Below are 25,219 nucleotides of genomic sequence, written 5' to 3' on the forward strand. Positions count from 1 at the left end.
ATTTATAAGGATGTCAATAAGATTTTTACCTCAATAAACCATGAGCCCGCATCTAATTTCTGAAGGTCTGTGAGGTTAAAAGTGCTTGCAGGATCCCATTCCCGGGCGGGAAATTTCTGTTTTACGTTTGTTGTCCGTGCAAGGTTTGCATCATGCATAAGAAATGGTTCACCATCCCAGCTTTAAGAAAACAATCAACAGCGGTATTACCACTCCTAGCTAACAAATGTGTATTTTTTTAAATTATTATTAAAGTGCTATATATAGATAACAAGTGAAAGCAAAGAGTACAGAAATGCAAGAGGTGCAACTGCCCTGATTTTGTATATAAGCAATGAAACGTTAAAAAATAGTACTAACAAGAGATAGGGGGTGACATATTAGAATTCTAATAGAGTAGAGAACTTGAACGTGTGTTCTATACAGACGCAGTACAAACACCTTTTAGGTTCTGTTGAAGGACGCCCTTCAGTTAGTGGTAGTACTCTTTGAGATAGGATTGCGTTCCAACTCTTTAGTGAAAGTCTATTAAAGATATGCAGAGTAACAGTTTTATAAAATATTATTTCTATTTCTATGTATGCATTTGAATTCCACAATAAAAGTTGAATCTTACCTTATCGATACATCACTTTCAAATCCAAAAACACTATAGTTTACTGCCTGCTCAAACGCAATCATAGTGTTCTCTGGTGCTAACTGAAATTTGAAAAAAAAGGAAGATAGAAATCATTATTTAATTAAAAACTAGTAAAAAATTGCAATGATTTCATATTTATGCAGTTAGTGCACTAGTATTATATAAATGTATTAAATTCAAAAGGAAAAGGCGAAAATAAATCAACCTGCAAAAATGTAACAAATCAAAAGCATGATGCCGCAATGTGTAAAGATTAGAGTTGGCATAATTAATCACTGGTTGTAAATATGCAAAGCGAGTGTATAGTCTATTTAGTTAAACTAGCGCTAACGACTGTGAGTGCGCTCAAGCATGGAGACCTTGCAGTCTTTAGTTCTATTCCATTTAAGTTGTTGTCTGTGAAATACAGTTTTTAGCTCACCCATCTTCAAATGAGACATGAAAGCCTTTGGTGTTATGTGCACATTGGAGCAGTGGTGTATCTAGGAATCTTGAAATGGGGGATGTGTATGGGGGGGGGGGGGGTGTTGATGGGGAGGCATGAAGGTGGAGTGGCGGCTCAATTATTAAGTGGAGGCAGAGGATTGTTTTCTGGTGTACTGCGCTATTTAAGATGAATAGTGGTGCTAAAACTCAATACAAAATCAAATCCAATAAATGTCTAAGTATATACCTGTTGCAGGCCCCTATGAGCCATAATCTTTGGGCGTACCGGGAGATCACCTGACGTTATGAAGCATGGGTTGTCGACTAAGAGCGGACTTAAATATATAAAGGTCATTACGATGAGGTACAGGACAAACTGTGGGATTTGATATTCTGTAGATAAACAAGAAGATACAAAATGTATACAAGTTTTCTTTGCCATATTTAATGTAACATTAAGGCTCTTAGTAAAAAAATAATTTCTTTAATTAAAAAAAAAGCTGACCCTAAAATTTCAAGGTCATTATCATCATCTCCACTATTATCATCATCTCCACTATTATCATCATCTCCATGATCATCCCCATCACCACCTACCAATCATCATCATCATCATCATCAATATTTATACCATTATCATTAATGTCATCTTCATTCTCACCATCATTATCATGATCATAATCATCACCATCATCATTTTCCTTGCAATCATCATCACCATAATTATCATAATAATTACCACCATCATCACCCTCAACATCTCTAATAATCATCATAACTATCATTACCATCACATTATATTCATTGACATGCAAATTGACTACCTGTTGAAGATTTGAAGAATATCTTGGCAAACGGCCAAGTAAGAAGAGTCAATAGAACCACAGCTACTAGCTGAAGAATTGGTGCTGATATCTGCAAAACCGAAAATAATCACAATTAAAAAAATAATTTAAAAAAAAAATCAGTTTAATCACTGCTAAATTGTGGTCTTTTCATTAGTTTTACTACTAATCTTTATATTTTCATTTTATATTTGAGTATATTTTTTTCAACATGGCTGCAGTAATTTACCTGCAAGGATTTATTTAGAAGTTCCCACTCATTCCTCCATTCCAATGATATGACTATGACAGCAGCAATACCGCCCCCTATCACCGCTACAACCAAGATCTTGTGAATCAAATGCAAATGAAATTGTTGCCCAAGCAACCAGTGAAAAATCCCTAAAACCTTGAAAAAAAAAAAAACAGATATATCATTTCTTTAAACATATTGAAATTATAATTCTTACTAATAGTAAACAGGAATCATAAGAAAATTATATTTGAATATTTTCATCTGTTTTGCTTATTATTGTTGTTGTAGAACTGTTTAAATCATTAATAAACCAACCACAATGGAAAGCTTACAGTAAGTTAATACCCATTTTGTTTGATTTATTAACGATCAAAACAGTTCTAAAAAGTTTGTAAAAAACCTAATTATTAAAACGTATAACAAATGAGAAAGCCAGTAATGGGAGTAGGTTCGCTTAAAACGGCTCACATATTAATAATAGCAAGCTTTCGTTTTGCTCAACAACACAACGCTAGAACAGATTCACTCATGCGTGACAATCCTACCATCCTCTGCACAAAATAGACTCGGGCCAAATTACATCCTGAAATCAATGCTACAAAAAGAACAACGCTCTCGCATGCAGAGATAACTTCTTAGTGACATCATTAAGTTCTATGTGCAACCACCATTCTCGTGCAATCGAAAGCTGTCTATTATTTTAGATAAGATATGCTATTTTTGCTATTTCATATTATTCTCCTTGTCTTACTAAATGATTTTATTTATTCCAACCCTATATATTTTTGTGATAGCTAGCTGGCTACTAATTTAGAGGCTCAATTCCTTGTATCTACCACATTCTAAAACCTGTTAATACCAATGTTGGTAAAAGTTTTTTGAAAAGTTTTAATGAATAGTGTTTATAATTTATGCTTAATATATACTTTATTATTAATAACTGAGCATGTAAATATTAAAACTGTGAAAACGCACTCACTATTAAAAATGATATATATGAAAAGGCAACAGCAGTCAAGGCAAAGAGAAGCAAGTACCAGTTGAACCAACTTTGTAGATTAGTCCATATGATCCTGAAAAAAAGATAAACATATTAGCACTAAACTTTAGAAAATCATCCTTAATATCATCAGCATTGACATCATTATCATTTATAGCATTTTTTCATTATCAATATAATTTCACGTCATCAACGGTATTTATTTATTCATTCAGGTATAAAAGACAAAATTAAATACAGCAGTCAAAGGCTGAAATAGTTTGTACTAAGAGTTTAAAAAAATTAATATATTATCATTATCTTTATCAATATAAACAACATTTGCATCTTCATCATTAATTTTTAACAATTGTACGTTTCATCAATTCAGCAATCTCATACTCATCATCACAAATACTAACATTTTCATAAGCAAAAATATCATAGGAGTGATGTTTTACCCTACCTGATCATACTGAATACTCAGTACGGTCACAATTTTTTCTCAAGTATTGTGAAATAACTAAGTATCCAGTATGATAACATGTGACATCAGGTAGGGCAAAACATCACTCCTATCGTCATCATTAGCATTATCATCATCTGGGGCGGATCCAGAAATGCCAGAAAAGGGGGCCTGAAAATAGGGCCAATCAAGATAACACCACTGCAGGGGGACTGAGGCGTGCCCCTGTGAAATTTTTGTTTTCTAGATGCCCAAAAATAACCTCTGAGGTGGTTTGGGCGATAAATTTTTTCTTTTTCTTTTTTTTAAACTTTCGGCCGTCCCCCTAAATCCGCCCCTGATCATCAACTTACTCATCATCATTATCATGAACCTTATCAACATTAACCTTATCATCAACATTGTCACTGTCCTTATCATCATCAATCTCATTTTTTACACCATTTTCATCAACATCATTATTATATGAATGATGTCTGCCCCACCTGGCGTGCAAGCATTTGGGAATGTACTGAGCATTCAGTAAAGGTGGGGAAAACATCATATGTATTATTTCTCCTGACGCAAGAAACGACATTGGAATGTTATTATTATATTATCAACATCTGCCATTGCAATAACCTTGTCATAACATTCACATTCATCACTGTTTTTGCCATCATCCTCAAAAAATAGAAGTACATACCAATTGACATCATCAGCATCATTTCCAGCTACTATCCAGAAATAGAATAATGTTGACATCAACAGAAAGGCTATAAATACAATAAACAACGATATCTTTTCCAACTGAAAAACAAAAAAATTAAAAATATTTATTGAACTTACCATTATGATTGTTGTTATTATTACAAACATAATATTAATATCATAATTGCTATTATCATTTAATAATAGCATAAGAGACATAGTGACAATCGAGGACCTACAGTTGAGGTGTTTTTGTTTTATTGTAGGAGTACAGGTTGATGCGAACACTTGTAATGTAGCTCTTGAGTTTTAGCCATTTTAATTGCATAGAAGCTTTTTTGTGCAATATGTATTATTATTATTTAATCTCTTATTCAAATGATTTCACACTTGGTTAGAGAATTTTAGGCTAATACAAGGGGATGGGAGCTTGTGTGCTGGTTAAACACTTAGAGCACAGCCAATGGCCAATGGCCAAAGTACATGCTAGTAACATATGCAGTACACTCAAGCAGGTGATGTGTATTTGGTATTAATGTGAATGTGTAATGTATACCTTACCAGTGTAGTCGGTTCAGTGGATCTACGATATCGTTTCCATCGGCAACCATACAACCCTGTGATACACGACAGACATACATGGTTTTTATACTTCTGTTGGTTCTCTAACTTGATGTGAGAAACCATCTCATCTAATATCGGGGATCTTCTTCAATGGTGATATCTAAAGGCTGTTTCAAATTCTGAAAGAAAACAACAATAATTCTTTTATTACAGTTGAACTTGCCAAATTCAAATCAAAATTGGCATTGAAAAATTGTTCGACTTTAAGATAATATTCGAAAGTTAACGGACAACACAACAATTTGGTATGTAAAATAAGATCGACTTAGTAATTATTCGAGTAGGCAAAGTCAACTTTTGGCAAGTTTTGTATATATTATTACCTTTCGAGTCCATGTTTCCCCCATTGCTTGGAGAGCCACTTAGATAGTAATTTATTTGACTTTTTGGCAATCCCTACGGCTCTTGGGGAAACATGGATTACCTTTTCGTAGATTTTATTATATTTTGTACATGAACAAGGCAAACTTAAATAAATGAAATGAAATGAAACTGTAATTATTAAAAATCTAAAAATAAAATAGAATTTGATTTATTCAATTATTTATAAGAAATTTTAAATACAGAAACAAACAGTAAACAAATGCCATGTCTTGTCAAAAAAAAAAACCAAATTAATCACGCTGAATTACGTATGGGCGTGGTCCGTGACTACCTAGCAGCCGTAAAGAGGCGTTTCTTGGTAGATACATGTTCACATCATTCCACAACGACAGGGGCTGAAATGAACCATAACATCGGGGTAACCTAAAACTCTTCTGAAAGATGCAATGGGTTCTTTAAAGTGCACACGAGCCAGATGTATACACTGGACCTCCATTTTAAGTCCTTATCTGAGAAGACTTGGTTCTACCAACTGAACCATGGGCGAGGAGCGGCTGGAACCAGCGCAGATGTTATGGCTGTAGCTAGCGGCTCCCCTGCCTTACCGCTCGTTGAAAAAAAGAATGGATTTATAGATGCGGGAGAAATTGCTAATCATATTATCAATATTTACTAGTGGCAATTAAATACCGGTACTTTTCTTTCCATGCCATAACATACTGTGCCAGGGTTATGTACAGTACTGTAGTTTTAGAAGTACCTGGAATTGGGGCAAACAAACCTTTGGTACAATAAAGGTTCCACCTAGTGTAAATATTGGTCCACAAGATAAGTTGTCATACTGTAAGTGTGTATTTACCTCATTCGATTGATAAGTTTGAGTATTTGACAATTATATAGAGAAATTAAATAGAAAATTCTAAGTAAGATGTACTGTACACAAATGTGCATGTGACAGCCCACATAATGTAGCAGCTGATGCCTGCTTATCAGCCTGGTAAAACCATGTTGAAAACATGACAAATTTATGCTTTAACATCCTATTAATTTTAATAGGTAGAGAAAAGAACTTAAATTCATAATGTTTAAAGCCAGGCTCCTGAGGAACAAATATTTTTAATACATAACATATTTAATATAAGTCAAATTTTGGAGGAAAACAATTTTTGGTATGTTGTAAAACTGATATTTCTTAGACACAAAAATAGTGTTTGATTTAAAAGGGTCATAACTACCATTTTACCCATTCAATTTAAATTAAATTCTTCACCAGTGGTGCTATAATTTCTTCAAAGGATGTTAGGCCAACTAAAAAATAATATGGTACCAAATGGTACTATGGGGCATGATGAAAAGCAATTAAATAAATAGTTTTAAAAATATAGACTTACAAAGTAATAATCATAAGCATAAAAGAAAAAAATGTATATAAGATAATCACGACTGTTGCAGATTACATTAACTAATACAGTAAAAAATCATATACACAGTGCACCATCCAATTCCGAGATCCTTCTAATTTCAAGACCCCTCTAGTTTGAGACTACTTTTTCAAAGAACCAAATAGCGATCTTCAATCTTTTAACACAAAGATAACCCTCTATTTGGAGGCCGAACCCCGAGCAGTGGTGGCCCCAGCGGGGGGAAGGGGGATTAAGTCTCCCAACAGCCTGGTCAAGCCCCCCCCCCATCGGCCAAAGCTCGTTGGGCAGTCAGATCGAAAAAATAAAAATAAAAATAGGCCTAGTTTTTCCATTCCAGCCATTTCCGGCCATCTAGTAGAAGTCCCAATTTTTAAAAAAGAAATCATGTTTTGGGAGGAGGGGACACCCCCTCTGATACCTACCCTGGCTCGGGCCTTCGTCTATAGTTACACCCATAAATACTTAGCCCCCCCAGTCGGACATCTTAGCCCCCCCCCCCCATAGATTATATCCCCCATAAATTATATCCTAGAGCCGCCACTGACCCCGAGACAACACCAAATTTTCAGGTCACATTGGTTGCCTCGAATTGGATGCATACAGTACTATATATAGGCCTATCGTAGACATGGTCGCTAAATATAATTTAACCTTAACTGCATGGTATGTATATTATATTGGTTGTAATTCACTTTAAAAACTGCTGTACATGTCATTATGGTTCATACAGTATGGTAGGCTGCTACTACTATTCCTAGCTAGCCAGACAAAGGTTTTATGCACTGACACGTAATTAATTTGTCTCTTCTTAGAAGAGGTTGTTTATAATTCATTGACACAGAATTAATTTTGCATCTTTACTTTTTATTATTACTTATTTGTTTATTCTGCCTTTATGGGATAACACTTCCAGTGATGCAGCACAGTGTAGATCACATGAACAACAAAGGAAATGAAAGTCAGAAAATAAAAATTACCATAGTCAAACAAAAAGATACATAAATACTGTATACAGAAAAGAAAGTATATTCTACTCCAAGTATTGAAATACACACCATCTTGTTGGGATTTTAAGTATAAACAAAAGAACTAATTTTTTGAAGAGGTCATTCATAGTACTATTATTACTATTATTGATTTTTTTTTCTTTTTTCTTTTTTATCAATCAAAACCAAAAGGATTAAACTTGTCTACATTGTCAATTGACCAGAACAGAGTATGGTATTTGGTAGTTATTTAACATACGGCAAGACTCGTACCCTTGCACAACTATAAACCAAGGGTTTAGTCTCAATACTACTGTAATACCATAACAATATAAGTCATCTCTGTAAATCTTTTATTCTTGATAGTATTATGTATACAATGCCCATAGTTAAAGATAGGAATTAATCATCCACCCCTTTACTTTTAATAATAACATTTTTTAAATATATAAGTATACTTATCTAATAACAGAATATTAGTGCCTAAACATTATGTTTTTCATAAGTTAGTTGGTGCTATTTTCTTACATACGTCATATCTAAAACTTCCAGTCTAGTACTAATAAAAACCTTATTTGAAACAACGCTTTTTTAACAGCGGCACACATGCAACACTTAATATACAAAAAGATATGTTAAAAATTCTTATTTATTTAATACCCCATGTAATTCTTATATAACTTAAATAATTTTACTGCTATTTATCCTGACAATTCATTGATAATAATATTTTGTGTATATCTTTATTAATGGTGGTGTTTGGTTAAAAATTAATTTCGGATTCTTTTTTACTGACATCAAATGAACTAACTGTGATTGTGATAGGCTGCGATTTTCTGCCAACTGAAAATATTATATATTGCTTAAACCTTTTTGAATTTTATAAAAATGAAATAACTTTTTTAAATGGTACAATTATTATTAAAATACATGATGATGTTGGCGAAAATGTCGGTCATTTAGTCATAAATTCAGAAAATTTAAGATTCAGTTTACACCAACAATCCCTAAGCCTATTGTTAAATGACACTATAAAAAATGGTATACCTTCTTGCTACAAAGGCACCTCCCTACCAATCAATATTGTATTGTATTGTATGTAGGCCTGGGCCCTAGGCCTAGTATAGTATTAATCATTCACAATAATAAAATATTTATTTAATGACATCAGTCATCATAAATAACCGTAAAATCAATAACCATGTAATTACAGTAATTTATTTTAAAATAAGCCTATCTATGTCATTGTAAACTTTCGAATTGATAGATAATTCAAGTTTTTTTTTTTTATTTAGCTACAGATGCCTAGGCCTAAACTTTTTTTTTTTAATCTTCCTACGCATACCGACTATGCAATGCATGAGGTCCGGGAATTTCATTAAACATAAACACTAGGCCTAGTACAGCAGTAGTAATAATAGTGGGTCTGGGCGCAAGCCCTACTAGGCCCCTACCATACCTTACCTTTTTCTCCTTGTGACACTCAATATGAAACACTTATCCGACTTAAAATAAAACTAGATACACTTCCTGTGACCGTATAAAGTAATGGGCTCACATGTTATTGAATAGTTAGTCAACAATTCGAACTTACTGGTGGAAATTGAACGTCAGAAAAGGATATCCTTATGTCAGTACCATTAGAGTGTGATACTCCGTGGCCTAGTTGTGCTTATCTTTCCAATGGGTCTGATATTTTCGCACTGATGGTAGTAGTAAATCAAACACCCACGGTTTCGCCCACAATAATTTTATAATCCGATATCGGGGTTTACAATGAAGAATAGTGTTGTTTACTATACAAACCTACTCGGAAATCTAATATGAACGGAATTTAAATTTAAAAAGGCGTGTATGTCCTTGCACCAGAGTGTCAACAAGAGTTGTTGAAATTTGTAATTTTACAGTAAACATGCTGACTGTATGATGAAATGCTAATCAAAATATTCAATAGCATGAGGTGAACTGGCACGCGAGGGTAGCACAAAAGTTTTATGAATATTGATGAGTTCAACACATGCCAATAATGTCATACAAGATAATAAGTAGGCAAGTACTCTACTGTAGACATGTTAGTTACTTCAAATTTTATTTACAATTCAACTGAATTGTTAATTCCGACTCTTATGATCCTATAGGTTCTAATTATTTTTTCACACACGAAACATTTTTTAACAGAACAGTACTTAATTGCAATTATTCTAGTTTTGTCATTCCATTGGGTGTAATTTTTAAAATCATATTTTCTGGGTGCTGTGTTTTTCTAAAAATTTGTACATTTAAAAATGTTTTTGATGTAACATTTAAAACGCTTTTAGAGTTTTAATTATGTGCAATGCAATAGCTCTATTTTTAATTTCAGCTTTATTTGTATCATATTTTATGTCAATTTTCAAATTTTAAATATTAATGATATACGTAATTTTGCACAAATGGCTGGAGTTCAACCTAATGGTGTTCCTGTGCTTATCACTTTTTGCTTTTCTTGTTAACTATATTTTATTTTTTAATTTTTTTTTTTTTTTTTTTTTTTTTTTTTTTTTTTTGTTCATGTTGAACACATTCGATCAACCAATCTCTAATCAATGTGAATGGAGATACTGCATCATCATTTGACCTAGATAAAGAAATCCTTGATTCGCGCATGTGATAAATACTTATTATAATAGGACCGCCACCAATGCGAAAATTAATATAGGATCCTCCGTAAGTCCAGTAGTAGTAGAGTTGTGTTTTGAGGATGGCCAAATCGCCGGATGACGGACAGTGTTGCAGCTTTAGGCTGCATTTTGTGCAATATTTCCCCGACGATTGGTCAAGCCTAAAAGAGGTACCTCGCAAAAGTATTGCTTACTTTGGTGAATGTCTAAATGTCGTATTAGAAGCAACGATCGAAACACCGCAGGAAAATGGAAACGTAGGCCATGGCCAGCGCGAACTGTATCGAAAGCAGTCGAGGGGCCAGCAGTGTTTATCGTACATACGCCGCGTGCCATCGTCAACACTAACACCATCTGCTAGGCCTAAGCAAGAGGAAGTTGATGCGCATTGCCCAGATGGTTTTCAAACCTGTACTCCGTTGCTTGTGATGTATAAAAAGGATATAAGTGACGTAAAGGTAAATAGATACAAACATTTGGCGATAGTGGCAAAACAATCAATGATTTAATAATCTTGGAGGCCTGGTCATTTCCTGCTGTCCGTACCACCACACACAAAATCAATCACTTTCGCAGACATTTGTATTAATATAAAATTGTATGTAGTCATGATATACATTATTTGATTTATAACCTTCTGCAGGAAATGTATTTTTCTTTTCATTGCTAAATTAAATACCACATTATACCAAAAACCCAAAAGGTTCACTAATTAATCTCAGATAAGAAAGTAGGCTATAATAACATACTCCCATGTATTGAAATGCCATCGTGTTGGGATTCAATATTTCAACATTAATTATGTCATCATCAGGAATAATGGCAGTACACCAAGTCTGTTATTAAAAATACAAATATATTGATGTACTGTACTCATGGTCCATGGAGCTTTATTTGAATTACTATTAATAAATTTATGATGAGCTAGGCCTAGACATACCATGAAACAAAATTAATGAATTTTGCAGGATGATTATTATACTAAGCATGTAAGAGACATGATTTTGATTTCTGAAAGCTTTGTCCAGATATCAAATTTTCTATGACAAAAAACTGTTGTATGTCCATATAATTTAATTAAAATCTCTATTCAATACAGTTACTTTCTTAATGCAATTTATGTATTAGTTATTTTTCATACCTTTTTAGTATTATGTTTTAATGTTTTGTGTATGTGTTCTGTTAGTATATTTTTAGCTATTGGCAAAAGAGATTTCATTGTTTACTTGTTTGATCGATTAAAATAAAGTATTCTTGATTCTTGATGTGCCTATGTATAGCCATGGTGTGACATCATCATGACCATATTTGGGCTTGTCACATGTTTTTGTCAAATAAAATTGGATAGTCTTGACATAACTTAACTCTGGTAACATTTAATTACTTAAACAGAATTACTCATTTAAAAATCAAATTAGCTCCAATATTAGAAAAACAAGTAAGTTTTTGCTAGTTTACAAATTGTTCTACTAGAAAAATCTTTGATTGGATTACCAGCCAATAAAGGCTTTATGCAAGATATGTAGGAATACAATTTTTTTTTTATAAGAACCAGTAAAATTTTTCCCAGGCTCAGTGTTCTTATTTTTCTGGCTCAAAATGTTTTTACTTTGTTCTTATTTTACACTTTTTTAAACATAAAAAAAATTTTATTGTATAATAGTATACTACTGTACTGGAATGTAGGTAAAATGGCCCCTGAAAAAGGCCGCCAGATAAAATGGCCCAAGAAAAAAGATTTGGTAAAAACGGCCCCAAATGACAGGTATATATTATAGAATGTATTGCATAGTTACACCTACTGCACATAAGGTACAGATATACGTTTTTCGTTTTTCTATTTAAAAAAAAATAAAAATAAAAACAAAGTTTTTCGTTTTTCTATTTAATAAAAACAAAGTTTTTCATTTTTCTATTTAAGAAAAATAAGTAAATACTCTACCTCATTTGACATTTTCAACCTCAATTTGTTATTGTTCTTAATTTTTTTAACAATTTCAGCCTCAGTGTACTTATAAAATGTGTTCTTTAAAAAAAAAAAGACAGTGTAGTGTGTTAGTTACTAAAGTTGGTTGGCATAGTTAAAATTTTTACCTGTTTTTAACTAAAAGAAATAGTTTACTTCAGTCTCAAATGTAACTACTGTATTTCAAACAGTTGACTTAATTCAGTATATTTGTCAATGGCCAATCGATAGCTGCATACTTAACACATCACATTTGCCTCAATGCAGAACAAAAGAAAAGAATAAGACCAAAATAAATGGTAAAAATGGAAAAAACAGTATACAAAAAAACACAAATAAAGGAAAGTGAAAGTAAAATATAGGAGGGTGGAGGAAAATTATTTCAATGCAGACAAACTTTTCAATATTCAAAATTTTAAAAAAATTATATGATTTGTTTTAATTTAATTTTTAGAAATATAAGGAGGTACATCTGAGCGAGAATGTGATTTTATTTCCGGTTTGTCTCCCACTGGAGAATCTTCCTCTTGAACCATGTAAGCTGACTGTTGTCATGGAACCACCATGGGTGATATCAAGGCCGCAAGTCTCCACAGTTACGCAACAAAACTCACCTCAAACAACTCCTAACGATCACCATCATCAAACATTTCAACCAAAAGGTATCATTTTTAATGAATTTTTAAATAATTTTGATAAAAAAATTTGTATTTTATTATTCATACCGGGCTAGGTGTGTTTTGACTGAATTTGATAGCCTTGGAGACAAATATAGATATTCATGACCATGTAATGCCCTAGCTGGATACAAAGTGAACAAATTTTGCCTTCCTTATATTTTTTGCATAATATGATCATCCCCAATTACTGAAAAGAAAAGTAAATTTTCTTATACCGGTAACTTCTAACACCCTACCCAATGGCATTACATCTCTTTTTTTTCTGCACATAATTGATTTTTTCCCCCTTACAGTATCAATTATCCAGATTTCATTTATACCATATAGTGTGGCAGTAATGTTATATTGTATCTTATATTTTTGGTTGTTTTCTTATTGAGTATATGTTCTAAACACTATGTATTGCTGACCCATAGCGGGACACACTTTGTGCATTGTGGGTGTATCCACTCAGTTACCTTTATGCATAATGTTCAATGTTGTTACTGTATATTGCTGGTTGTACACTTCTACCATGACACTTGGCTAAAAAGAATTTGTTTCATTTTATTATAGTTTTGTAATTGTTTGTGTGAACAAGATTGGATATTACTACATAAAGTCTTAATAATTCATTTTATAAAAAGTATAGAAAATGAATTTCGGATAATAAAATTAATGAACTTCCTATGTTTAAATTGAATCTCTAGTGTGTGCTTCGTTGGAACTAGTAGGCCCACCCCATACTTGTTGTCGCCATTTGACTGTTGGAGATAAACATTACACAATAGTCCAAGGTAATCTCACAACTTTTTTCAATAATTTATGGAAATTTATTGTAATGTTTTATATGTTTTAGTATGTTTGTTGTATAATAACTTATTGTTAATAATACATTATTTATCTTGCATATTATATTGTTGGTGTATGTTCTTTCATTTGGTATCTCTAACTTTATTTTGACCATCAATAATTTTCCTCCTTTTCCTATTTTTATATCAATTCTACAGTATTTCATTTCAACTGATTTTTAAAATACTTTACTGCTTTTCTTTTTCTGTTTTAGAAAGCTAATATGGCTTACAGTAGTATTTATTATAAAAATTTTGATGATGATTATGATAGAATAACTGCTTCTTTGGTGATAACACTTTTGTTTAATTTGTATTGTTATTAGTTAGTAACAAATATGGAGAAGCCATAACAATAGAAAAAGCTACCATTATGGTGAATAGGAACAACCATTTCTTACCACCAAGTCCTGATGGTTCCACTTACCAATCAACACCATCTAAGTAAGTTGTAAAACATATTGTTGTAAAAATATATTAACTAAGAGAAGATTTGTGCAAGGAAAGTTCAAAATTAACAGTAAATGTAGAAAAATTAACAGTAAATGTAGAAAAAAAAAGTTTCTGTCTAATACCCCATTCAGACTAGATTCGCATTGCAATCGGTTGTAGCAGTTGCAACACCCAATCACAAAGTAAAATCATGTCTGAAAGCTCACCGATAGTAGTCAATAAGTAATCGATTTCGCAATTGTTACCTGTTGTGATTGGGTGCTACAATCTTTATTATGATTGGGTGCTACAATCTTTATTACTCCCGATTACCATGGAATCCGATCACAACGGATTCCATGACATATATCGTTTCTAGAGATGTAAAAGTATCAAAGTAAAAAGGTGTCTGAATGCTGTTGAAGTTTGCAAATGGTTGGTTGCAAACAATTTGGATTACAACTGTTTACCACCGATTATATCACAACCGGTCGCAATGCAAAGTCTAGTCTGAATAGGGTATAAGGTGATGATGAAGGTGGTGGTAGTGATGATGATGGTGTTATTGGTTGTGGTCGTGCTTTACATGAATGACGATGGTGATGATTATGATGATACAAATGAAGATAATGAAGAGAGTGTTGACAAAGATGTTTGATGCTGATGATAATATGATGATAATAGCAACGTGATGGTTACAGTATAAAGATGAAGAAAGGAAGATGTTGCGATGATCCTGATGAAGATAATGGTAATTGTGGTGGTGATGATTCAAAAATTGCTCTATTCAATGACAATGATGATGATGGGAAAGATAGAAATGGTAATGAAGATGCTGATAATGAAGTTGGCAACCACATCAATGATGACAATGATGAAGACAAAAAAGGTGAATATGATAATTTTAAAGATGATGACGATGATGGTGATAATTGTGGAGATTGAGGTAATAGATTGATGATGTTCATTTTACATTAAAGCCTGTTGAACTATAACATAACATAACATGATCAATTTTACTTGCATTTTAGTGTAACAGACTTCATAGAGGCCAGCACCATGCCCACCTCATCTTCCACTCAGCTCCCACTGGTACTACAAGCTCTTGAACAAAATTGTTTTATCTTCCAATTAGATATACTAGACAACATCAGTATACAAGATGATATCCAGGTGAGGAATTATTTAGGAAAAACCTTTTTAATATTTAAAATAAAAATAATAGAATAAGTCTTCCTTCCCCCTCTCCAAACAACACCAGCAACAATGGTAATGACAACATCAAAAGCAAGAAAAACAATATGTATTTATTCAAATAAACGCCCCACTTTGAATAAATTCCCCCCTCGAATTAACGCCCCCCCTCCCCCACTCTAGAGCCTCAACACATTTGATTAATGTTCTTCGGATTTAAATTTGAAATATAATTTCCTTTTTCCCTTTTTTTTTCATAATTTTCAAAAATTTAGGGGGCCCAGGCCAGCCAGCTCCCCCCCCCCCCGAATCCACCATTGTTTTATATTCATACTTTATGGCATGGTGGTTGTACACATCACTCATAAAAAGTGCACAACTGGCCGTTTGCTTTCTGTTTATATATGCTGCATGTATTGTTCAATTTGTTATGACTTTCTTTCATTTGCAGAGTTTAGATGTTCCTTTATTATTTAGCCTACAATGGAAACCATATCCTGTAGCCCAATCTAAGCCACTACTTGCCCACTATGAGTTGCCAACGATTCGTTTAGACTACCCAGCGTTTGTCATGTTAGCTAAATGCAACTCCCCTGTAACGATTGGGGAGAGGTAAGTATCCATGGTGCTCTTTCAGCACATTCTATTTAATTCAGATTGTATAAAACAGATGCACAATAATGTAAATATAGATATTTTTTATGAATATATCTATCAGTAAATTTTCCTATCAGAATTTTCCAAAGTATTAGTACACAAGTGAGTGAGGTGTCCGTTTTTATTCCTAGACATTATCCATACGGCTGCTTTTATATTTTTGTTAAGTTACGTTATTTTGCCTTGGAATGACCGCATACAACTTCCATTGGCTGAAGTAATTTAAACAAATAAAATTTCAATCAATCAGTCAATCGAAATTTTAATATTTCTACATGTTCAGAATCAGAAAACATTATCTTCCAAAAAAGAAATTTGCTTTGCTAGGAATAAAACCTTTAAAAACTTTTGTACAATAAAATGATACAGTCATTTGAATTCTTATTTGTAGATGAGTGTCGAAATTTAATGAATATTTATGAGATTAAATATGAATATTCATTGTTTTTATTTATTAATGGATGTTCAAACAGTTTTTTTATTACCATCTTTAAAATGTATCGATTGGGAAAATCTGATATGATGCAAAAAAGAGAATTACAATTACACTACACTACACTATTTTTTCCTCAATCTGAGTAAATATTATAAATTACATTTTATGTTTGCCTATTTGTGCTTGTAATGCATTATATGTGTATTCTAGCTTTTCAGTGCAATATACATTGGTAAACAAGTTACAGGATTTTATTGATATAGGACTTATGTGGCTTCCAGCACCCAGGCTTGTTGGGGACTCTGGTATGTAAAACAGACTACCTTCTGTAAAGTATCAGTGGTCATTAAAATTACTGTATAACAATAGGTTAGATTTGAAAGATGGTCTAGTGTTTTTGTATAGAAAAATTTCATTATGTGCTTATGATATTAGAAAGATCCATTAGTCTGGTTGGCATATAACATAAAACACTGGTACACCTGATGAAGCCAGCGTAGACTGCTGGCGAAAGGTTATGTAATGAATACTTTTAATTTGTCTATAAAGTGGTACCAGTGTTTTTATTTTATTATGTGACTTAACGAGAGTAGAGTTATGTATGTTCGTGAGAAATTTAAAAGAAATGTCATTACAATTCTTATGAACTGTCCACACTATGGGACAAAAAAAGCTGTTGTATGCCCATATATAGTCATGATGTGCCTATATATGGTCATAGTGTGATGTCATCATGACCATATTTAGGCAAGTAACATGTTTTTGTCTAATATAATTTATAGTCTAGGCAGTATTCTTATGAGCTGTCTACACTACCAAATTTTCATGGACGAAAGAGCTGTTTTATGCCTATATAGAGTCATGGTGTACCTATATTTGGTCATGATGTGATGTCATCATGACCATATTTAGGCATATCACATGTTTTTGTCCAATAAAATTTAATAGTCTGGACAGGGCCTAAGAGTGGAGTTTTACAGGATGTGAACCCAGGTATTTTATGGTGAAATTCTTAATTACCAGCTTAGTTCTAATGAAACACATTGCATTCAAATTTTAATGTTAAATTTCGGTATGTTATTTTTGTAGGTCGTAGGGAGAATGGTAGCATTGAGGATGTTGTTCTGTGTCAGGAGCCTGTGCAGCATGTGGGGACCTGCAAGTTAGGCTCAACAGCCACCATCACGTTTGTATTCAAAGCACTCAAATGTGGACTATATGAGGTAGTAAAGGCTACTTTGGTATTTCTTGTCTGCATGATGATAATGAAGATGATGATTGTGATGATGATTATTGATGGTTTGTGATGAGGATGAGGATGATCAGTAATGAGGATGGTGATGGTGGCATCGTTGGTGGCAATAATGATTTTAGTGATGATATTGCTAATGGTGATAATGATGATGTTGGTAATGGTGAGGGTTATGGTGTTTGTAATGGTGATAGTGGTGATGTTGGTAATGGTGAGGGTTATGGTGTTTGTAATGGTGATAGTGGTAATGTTGGTAATGGTGAGGGTTATGGTGTTTGTAATGGTGATAGTGGTGATGTTGGTGATGGTGATAATATTCGGATGATGGTGATAATAGTCGGATGATGGTGATAATATTCGCATGATGGTGATGATAATTATATGATATTGGTAATGGCAGTGGTGATTATTTTGGTGGTGATAATAATAATAATATGGATAATGATATGATATTGGTAATGGTGATAGTAATGATGATGTTAATGGTAAGGGTGATGTTAATAATATTGGGATGATGGTGATGATAATCATATGATATTGGTAATGATGACAGTGATGATATTGGTAATGGTGATAGTTGTGTTGGTAGTGATATTGGTGATGGTGATGATGGTTGATAATTATTATGATGATGATTATTTTTACAATGGTAACTTCATCAAAGATGTGATGGAGAAAAATAATAATAATATTATGGTGAAGTTGATTAATATCTGATGTATTAATTTTTTTTCTCTGCAAATATTTAGTGTTTTTTGTTCTCTGATATTTTAGCTTGGAAAGTTCATGAAGTTAAAGTTACAGTATGCATCGTCCAATCCCAATCGACCATCGTCATCACATGACCATCTATTGCAACACTCACAGAGTACTCCAGCACTTAAAGAACTCACAGGAGAAAATAAAGCGATGAAAGTAGCAGGAACAGTGCCCTCAAGCATCAACGGAAATGATATACAATGGCAGTCTACTCAAGAACCCATCGAAAGGTATGTTTCTTTTTTTTTATTTAAGAGCAAGGGTTGGAAATACACTACAGTAGTGCATTCGTATGCCACTTTCCTAAGCAGCACTTATTGGTAAGCAGTGCTTAGCGAACAAATTCAGATCTTGTGCCGCGCTTATGCAAGAGAAGAAACGTTTACAGTATATAACTTCGTTAACCATATTAAATGATGATGATTCACCCTGAAAAACTGGTATTTTTTATTTTTTATTTTATTTATTTATTTATTTTTGGCACCTGATATATGGTGATGAAGATCTTGATGTTATTTCCCAAGTTGAATGCAGGGTTTCAGTTATTATTACATTTTGTAAACAATGGTACATACTATGAGCTAGTACAACTATTTATATGATTATCTAGAAAGTTTATAATATCAAAAGAAAGTATAATTACATCAGCAATATTTGTGTATTTATATCTTAAATATTAATTTACTATTATTTAAACCATGGTTAGTAAAATAATTTTAAAATATACTGAAACACTATCGCATGGTTTTATCAACTTTTAATAAGTCATAGACTAGTTTACATTAGGTTATAGATTAGTTTATAACACACCTAATAGATCCTTGTCTTTTGATTGGTGGATTTCGTATCACATGATATTGGTTATTTACCCCATTTCATCACTCATCATGAAAATTTAGTTTTTTACCTTCATCCATGCATTTTCGTTCCATCCATTTTGCTCCATTGGACAGCCCCTAAGATATGATACGACTTCAACATAATATAATCTTCTGATTAGTTAAAAAGGTGCTGGACTGTTCCATTTAGAAAATGGAGATTTTGTTTCATAAAAAATTGACAAAAATTTCTTCAGAAAAACAGTAGATTTTTTTCATAAAATATCAAATGATAAGAATCTATATTCGGTGTGTTATAAAACAAATAATGAATGTATTTTATTTGTGCAATGAAAAGAATATTTTCACGAGTTGAAAGATTGACTTTGATTGAAAATATTCTTCCCATTGCACTCATAAACATTGATTATTTGTTTAATAATTTGATGACTGTATACTATATATTTAATATTTTACAGAAGCAAGTTATTTATGTGAAATATTATATATTCTTTTTCAGAATACCAAAGATAATATCGAGGAAAGACAACCTGTTAGCTAACCAGAGGAAAGGCTCATTAAACGTAAACAAGATAACAAAGCGCAGGTGCCAAGTATATATTATGGCCAAGCAGAGCTGAATACTTGTCAAGCAATTATAGTACCTTCCACCTAATTGGTAAATTTAAATTGTAAAGTGATAAAATACTTGTTAATGTGTAGCTAATCAAATCTGTTGTACTGCTGTGCAAATCAAGTGCTTTAAAGTATCAAATAATTAAGTACATGGATAAACAAACTCATTTATAAGCAGTTAGAGGTTGCCTAGCAACTAAGCAGACTATTAACTGTAGCTACATAATACCAGGGAGAATATAGTTTGTATATTATTATTAAAATGATGGTAAAAGAACCACCATGGACTGACAGCCCAACATTAAATGTGTGTGCCCTATATATTATTGAGTGTAGCTGCAAATTGGTGGTTATGATGCTTTCCTTCCAATCCCAGGGTCCTTGGTTCAAATCCTTTCAAGAATCAAGATTTTTTTTTCATGACTAAAAACAATTCCACTTGCTAAGCCTCATAAAAGCTTAGTTTATACAGTATAATTTTCATCCTACAACTGGTGAGTCACTCTCAGTGGTAGGATAAAGGTAAAGGTAGTCGAACATGTACAGGTCCTGAGTGCCCATCCCTCTTTCGTAAGCATTGGGGCCTGACTGCAGTGCTTTGAAGAAGGGATAGCCACTCCTCCTCACAGTGAGTCTGTTTACCTTCCAAGCATATGCCAGTACCTATTTATTCTGCTGTGTAGAGAGAGACAAACGCAGATAAAGTGTCTTGCCCAAGGACACAGCGAGATGATTCAAACCCCTGACCACGACATTGAGAGTCCAAGAACCTCAACTACTGCACCAAACGCTTCCACAAACTCAGAGGATAAATCTTCCTAATGTACAATTACCAATATTAACATTGTATAATAATAAGGATGTACAGTAGTTCAGAAGACAATATCATGGAATGAGCGTTGATTGACCTTTTTTATTTTGCATACTTATTAATTGGCTCCTCCAATTATTTTGCTTCTTAAAACTGTAACCAAAATAGCTCAGGTAATGCTAATAAACTATCCTTGTGTACAATAATAGAATGATTTTTAGATATTTTTCATAAAATTAACGTACTATGTTATATCTGTATAGATGAAAGCAGAAAAATTGTATTGAAACCAAAATAGTGGTGTTTTATTCAGATATTGTAATTTTTACAAAATCAGCTGGATTTTGTATATATGCCAGTATAGTGTTTTATATTACTTTATTAATTTAGAAATCATATTTTCAATGAATTCACTTAAAAATGAACTTTCAGGAAGATTTTTTTTTCTCCTAATATTAATAATTATAGTAGCTCATAAAATTTGAACAAAGGCCAGATGAGCAGTCTTGAAATGGGGGATATTGGGGGAGCAAATGTAAATTGGGGGGGTGCTTCATGATAAAGTAAGGGGCACTAGCACTCAACTGGGGGAGCAACTATTTTTTTGGGAGGGGGCATGTATACATAACCCCAAAATAAGCCAAATGAGCTCCTATATGCAATGGCCAACCCTGCTTACAACAATTATATAGTTTAAGGAGTTGATTAGTCTTTTAGGGATACATGTGTATTTAGGATTGTTTCATAGACGGGTTTCAATGATATATATTTTTTGTTTCTCAAGGGCATATAAATATGCATTTTACGAGTCCACCATTATTATTATTATTTTTAATTAAATTATATTATTAATTAATAATAGTAATATAATATAATAATATTTATTGTTCAGTGTAGGGAAGGTACGTTTTGTAACAAAAATTAGTAAGGAAGATTACTTACAAAAAGTATGGTGAATAAAATGGTAATTCAATTTATTACTTATAATAGTAATGTAATATAATGATATTTGTTGTTCAGTGTAGGGAAGGTGCTTTTTGGAACAAAAATTAGTAAGGAAGATTACTTAGAAAAAGTATGGTGAATTAAACGGTAATTAAATTTATTGGAATTAAAATATTTATTAATTAATAAAAATGTTAATAACACTTTTGAATAATATAGTAATGATTATTAAATAATTACTGTATTAATATGAGTATTATTATTATTATTTACTTCATGCTCATAATATTAAGTATTCATAATTTGCCAATATTTAAAAAAATCATGGTGAGATGATACAGAAACAAACTCCCAAAAGAAACATTTAGTTAATTAGTAATGAATAATTAAGAAGGTTAATGATTATGAATTATTCCATTATATGGAAAGATTGCAACTAATGTGTATTACAGATTTTATTTATATTTTATCAAAATGCATGCAATAATTATATCCAAGATTCAACTTGAATGCTTTAGATTAGAATTTTAATACTTAGCTGAAAATTTTAGAGTAAGAAATATGCAATTCTGGGTTACCATAAGTATTTTATAGACCTTTGGAAAACTGCAGTACATGGTTCTAAAAACTCATTAACCACCTTGTTGTTTCAGTGTGCATGTTCATGTCGAAGGTCAATGCATGTAAACAAACAAATCATACAGCCTATGTTGTATTCCATATTGACTTCAGTTGACTAATCAAAGTCTTAATTTGCTATTGACCTGGCTTTCATGTTTTTCTGTATTCAGACATTATGATACAAATTATTGCATGCATGATTTTAGAGAGGATGACTAAAATTGAAAATGATTAGGGCTAGGAAATAGTGTAGAAATAGATTCTAGCGATTTTAAATGTGTGTTTATTATTTCATAACCATAAGACAAGGTGCCAAGGGTCTTAGAGTATCATATACACTTGTATAATTTACTCTAGGCTATGCCTAGTTATGTGTGACCTATTTTTCTAAACCCTCAACTCATCCATTAACTTTCAATACGTTTTTTTTTTTTGCAGTTTGAACTTCGTTTGTTTGTATAGTGTTCTATGGTAATACACATTAAGCACTATGGTTCTGTTACTGTGAAAATATTTTTAACCTAAAGCTAAGCTTAATGTCGCCCTTGCGAATCGACTCAACTCAACTGACATCAACTGACCTTTGGCAACTTGCCAGCAACTGCCAAGCAACTGTGAGTTGTACGATTTGAGCCACGATTACCAGTTGCTCTCAGTCACCCATGTTCTATTTTGCTGCTATCCAAAGCAGCTGTCATGCGATTGAATGGTCATATGACAGTTGTAGCCCAGTAACTCTATTCTATTAACTGTGCACATACCGTTTACGCTAAAATTGTATCGAATAATGGTAGCATTGCACGGCAACTAGTTGTAGGGAATTAGACATTTGGAAGTGACATAAGCACTCTGGTCAACTAGTTCTACCTTGCTTGTAGTTGCGCACTTGCTAGTGAAAGTCGACGTAAGCACTACCAGCAAGTAGTTGAGGTCAGTTGATGTCAGTTCTGTTGAGTCAAGTCACAAGGGAGACAAGCTTAGCTTAAGTGTTCCATCTACTTTACTTCTTGGGTGGTCTCTCCCTCCCCCTCCCCATCTCTGTATTCTTTCTTATGTGTATAATTTGATTCTCCTTATATAATTTTTAAAATAATAAGAGCCATCCAGGATGAAAATTAAAATTTGAAAAAATGCAGATAGGATGACTTCACACATCCATGACCACCCTCGATTTCTTACTCAATGTAGAGTCAACCAAAACTTGTCTTAATTCAGAAAACAAGAACTCAAGTCTTCACACAGGTACATGGCTCTACATGATGTCATTGCGTCCTAGGTTTTACCATTTCTGCAAATCTGACGTTCCTTGATATGATTATGTTAACTTTATTGAGAACTTAACATACTCATTTTAAGTCAGACACTGCTAAAATATTGAACTCTCTACCTCATAATAACAACATATTCAACTCTCCTGCTTCACAAACGTAATCTCAAATTAAATATGACTACTGTATTGGTCCCAAATGCCACTAAGTTTTTTATGAATTTTTAATTAGATTATATGAGTTAATACTGCAATAATTGTTTTTTTCCAATCCCCCCAATTACATTTATGTTATATTGTTTTATATGTTAAGAGATAAAAACTAAGTGTTGTATTGTCATAACAGGTATGTTAATTGTATTAAGTATTAAATTGCCTAATGTTATGTTGCCAGTTATATATTACATTACAGTATGTTTATGCCATTTTTTGTTGTTTTTTTTGTTGTTTTTAGTGCAATGCTTAATGTTAACAGTACATAAATTGTTTTTCAGTACTATGTTTAAAAGAAGATCGGTTATTTTATTATATTAAAGATATTATTTTAGCTTAGTTATCCATATATGGCAAACACAAGCAATTGGTTGTAAAATACCACATATCAGCATTCCCAGATCTATTTTTTATTTTATATTGTTTTTTATTTATTCGTAAATTTTGTTACCGTAAAGAACAGAGGCAAGTGTGTACTATCATATATATTACAGAAATGGTGTTTTTTTTTAATTTTTTTTTTAATGATTTTTACAACCTATTCATACTGCTTTTTTTGAAGTTATAATTTTTTAAATGAAAATTTACATGATATATTTGTTTAAAAATACTACTTAGCCATGTCTGTGCTCACAAGTATTGTAGAACATAATCGCCAGCCTTAGGGATTTAAGCCCCTGTCTCTGTAGCCCAACATTGAGGGCGGTGTACAATAGTGTCTAGTGTGCCGTATGAACCTACCACTTTTACTTTCCAATTTTGATATGTATGTTTGATATTAAACAATTAATATTGGTAGCATTTATTTTTCCTTTACAGTTATTGATGGGGTATTAATTTTATATGTCGTCTTTCATCTCATTACTATGAAAATATGGTACTTTTTATATAGAATTTAATAGTTTCTTCTTTTTATGGTTTATATCATAAAATTACTACATTTTTACTGCATATGAATAAAATGATTTGAGGTACAAACAAATCGCCGTCCTTTTTATTGTGGATTTTATTAATACTGTAGAAAGTTTGTTGATATCAAGTCGCAGTTCCAAAGATAAACACAGCCCAAAATTTTATTATCATAGGCTTATATACAGCGGTTTAGCGCAGTAGAAATAGTTTGGTTTCCCAACCTCGAGGTCAGGGTTTCAATCCTTCTCTGTGCATTTTGCTTGTATCCATAAGCAAGGCACTTTATCTACATTGCTTAAGCCTACCCAGCTGTATCAATGGGCACCAGAAAATTGCTGGGAGTAACCTGTGGTGGACTAGCATTCCACACAAGGAGAGCATCACACTACTTGAAACTGGGGATAAGCCCCAGCCCTATGGGGCCTAGTGGCTTGGCAAGGATTTACTTACAGTACTTGGATACAACAACAATTACATTCCACTCACAAACA

General features: G+C 32.6%; 2 protein-coding genes across 5 annotated transcripts in view; one reads left to right on the top strand and one right to left on the bottom strand.

The window, feature by feature from the left end:
- The window catches only part of LOC117117636 (glycerophosphodiester phosphodiesterase domain-containing protein 5-like), a 15,410-nt gene extending 5,859 nt beyond the window's left edge, over positions 1-9,551 (bottom strand). The window contains exons 1-9 of one of the 4 annotated variants that reach the window (XM_033262013.1): positions 9,446-9,551; positions 4,843-5,024; positions 4,277-4,380; positions 3,126-3,219; positions 2,141-2,299; positions 1,891-1,981; positions 1,314-1,459; positions 617-699; positions 30-180 (exon numbers count right to left, since the gene is read on the bottom strand). In XM_033262013.1, the coding sequence (XP_033117904.1) occupies positions 30-180; positions 617-699; positions 1,314-1,459; positions 1,891-1,981; positions 2,141-2,299; positions 3,126-3,219; positions 4,277-4,380; positions 4,843-4,968 (954 nt within the window). In that variant the 5' untranslated portion in view covers positions 4,969-5,024; positions 9,446-9,551. Of the gene's footprint in view, positions 1-29; positions 181-616; positions 700-1,313; positions 1,460-1,890; positions 1,982-2,140; positions 2,300-3,125; positions 3,220-4,276; positions 4,381-4,842; positions 5,025-9,103; positions 9,390-9,445 lie in introns of those variants that run through there. The other 3 variants (XM_033262014.1, XM_033262011.1, XM_033262012.1) reach the window with 3 other exon arrangements.
- An 814-nt stretch (positions 9,552-10,365) lies between these two features.
- Positions 10,366-25,109, top strand: LOC117117605 (microtubule-associated protein 11-like). The gene is made up of 10 exons (XM_033261960.1): positions 10,366-10,757; positions 12,720-12,927; positions 13,635-13,721; positions 14,102-14,219; positions 15,239-15,380; positions 15,853-16,013; positions 16,705-16,799; positions 17,584-17,717; positions 18,521-18,735; positions 19,844-25,109. The coding sequence occupies exons 1-10, from the start codon at positions 10,380-10,382 to the stop codon at positions 19,962-19,964; spliced, it is 1,659 nt and encodes a 552-aa protein (XP_033117851.1). The 5' UTR covers positions 10,366-10,379; the 3' UTR covers positions 19,965-25,109.
- Positions 25,110-25,219: the final 110 nt, after the last annotated feature.

This window comes from Anneissia japonica, unplaced genomic scaffold (genome assembly GCF_011630105.1).
Source record: "Anneissia japonica isolate Jap-2015-1 unplaced genomic scaffold, ASM1163010v1 scaffold3334_len1275209_cov185, whole genome shotgun sequence".
NCBI lineage: Eukaryota > Metazoa > Echinodermata > Crinoidea > Comatulida > Comatulidae > Anneissia > Anneissia japonica.

Excerpts from the sequence above, each read along its gene's own strand:
- LOC117117605 (XM_033261960.1), top strand. The coding sequence starts at position 10,380 with ATGGCCAAATCGCCGGATGACGGACAGTGTTGCAGCTTTAGGCTGCAT. Across the intron at positions 12,928-13,634 it reads TCAAACATTTCAACCAAAAG|TGTGTGCTTCGTTGGAACTA; the intron begins GTATCATTTTTA and ends TTGAATCTCTAG. Across the intron at positions 14,220-15,238 it reads TACCAATCAACACCATCTAA|TGTAACAGACTTCATAGAGG; the intron begins GTAAGTTGTAAA and ends CTTGCATTTTAG.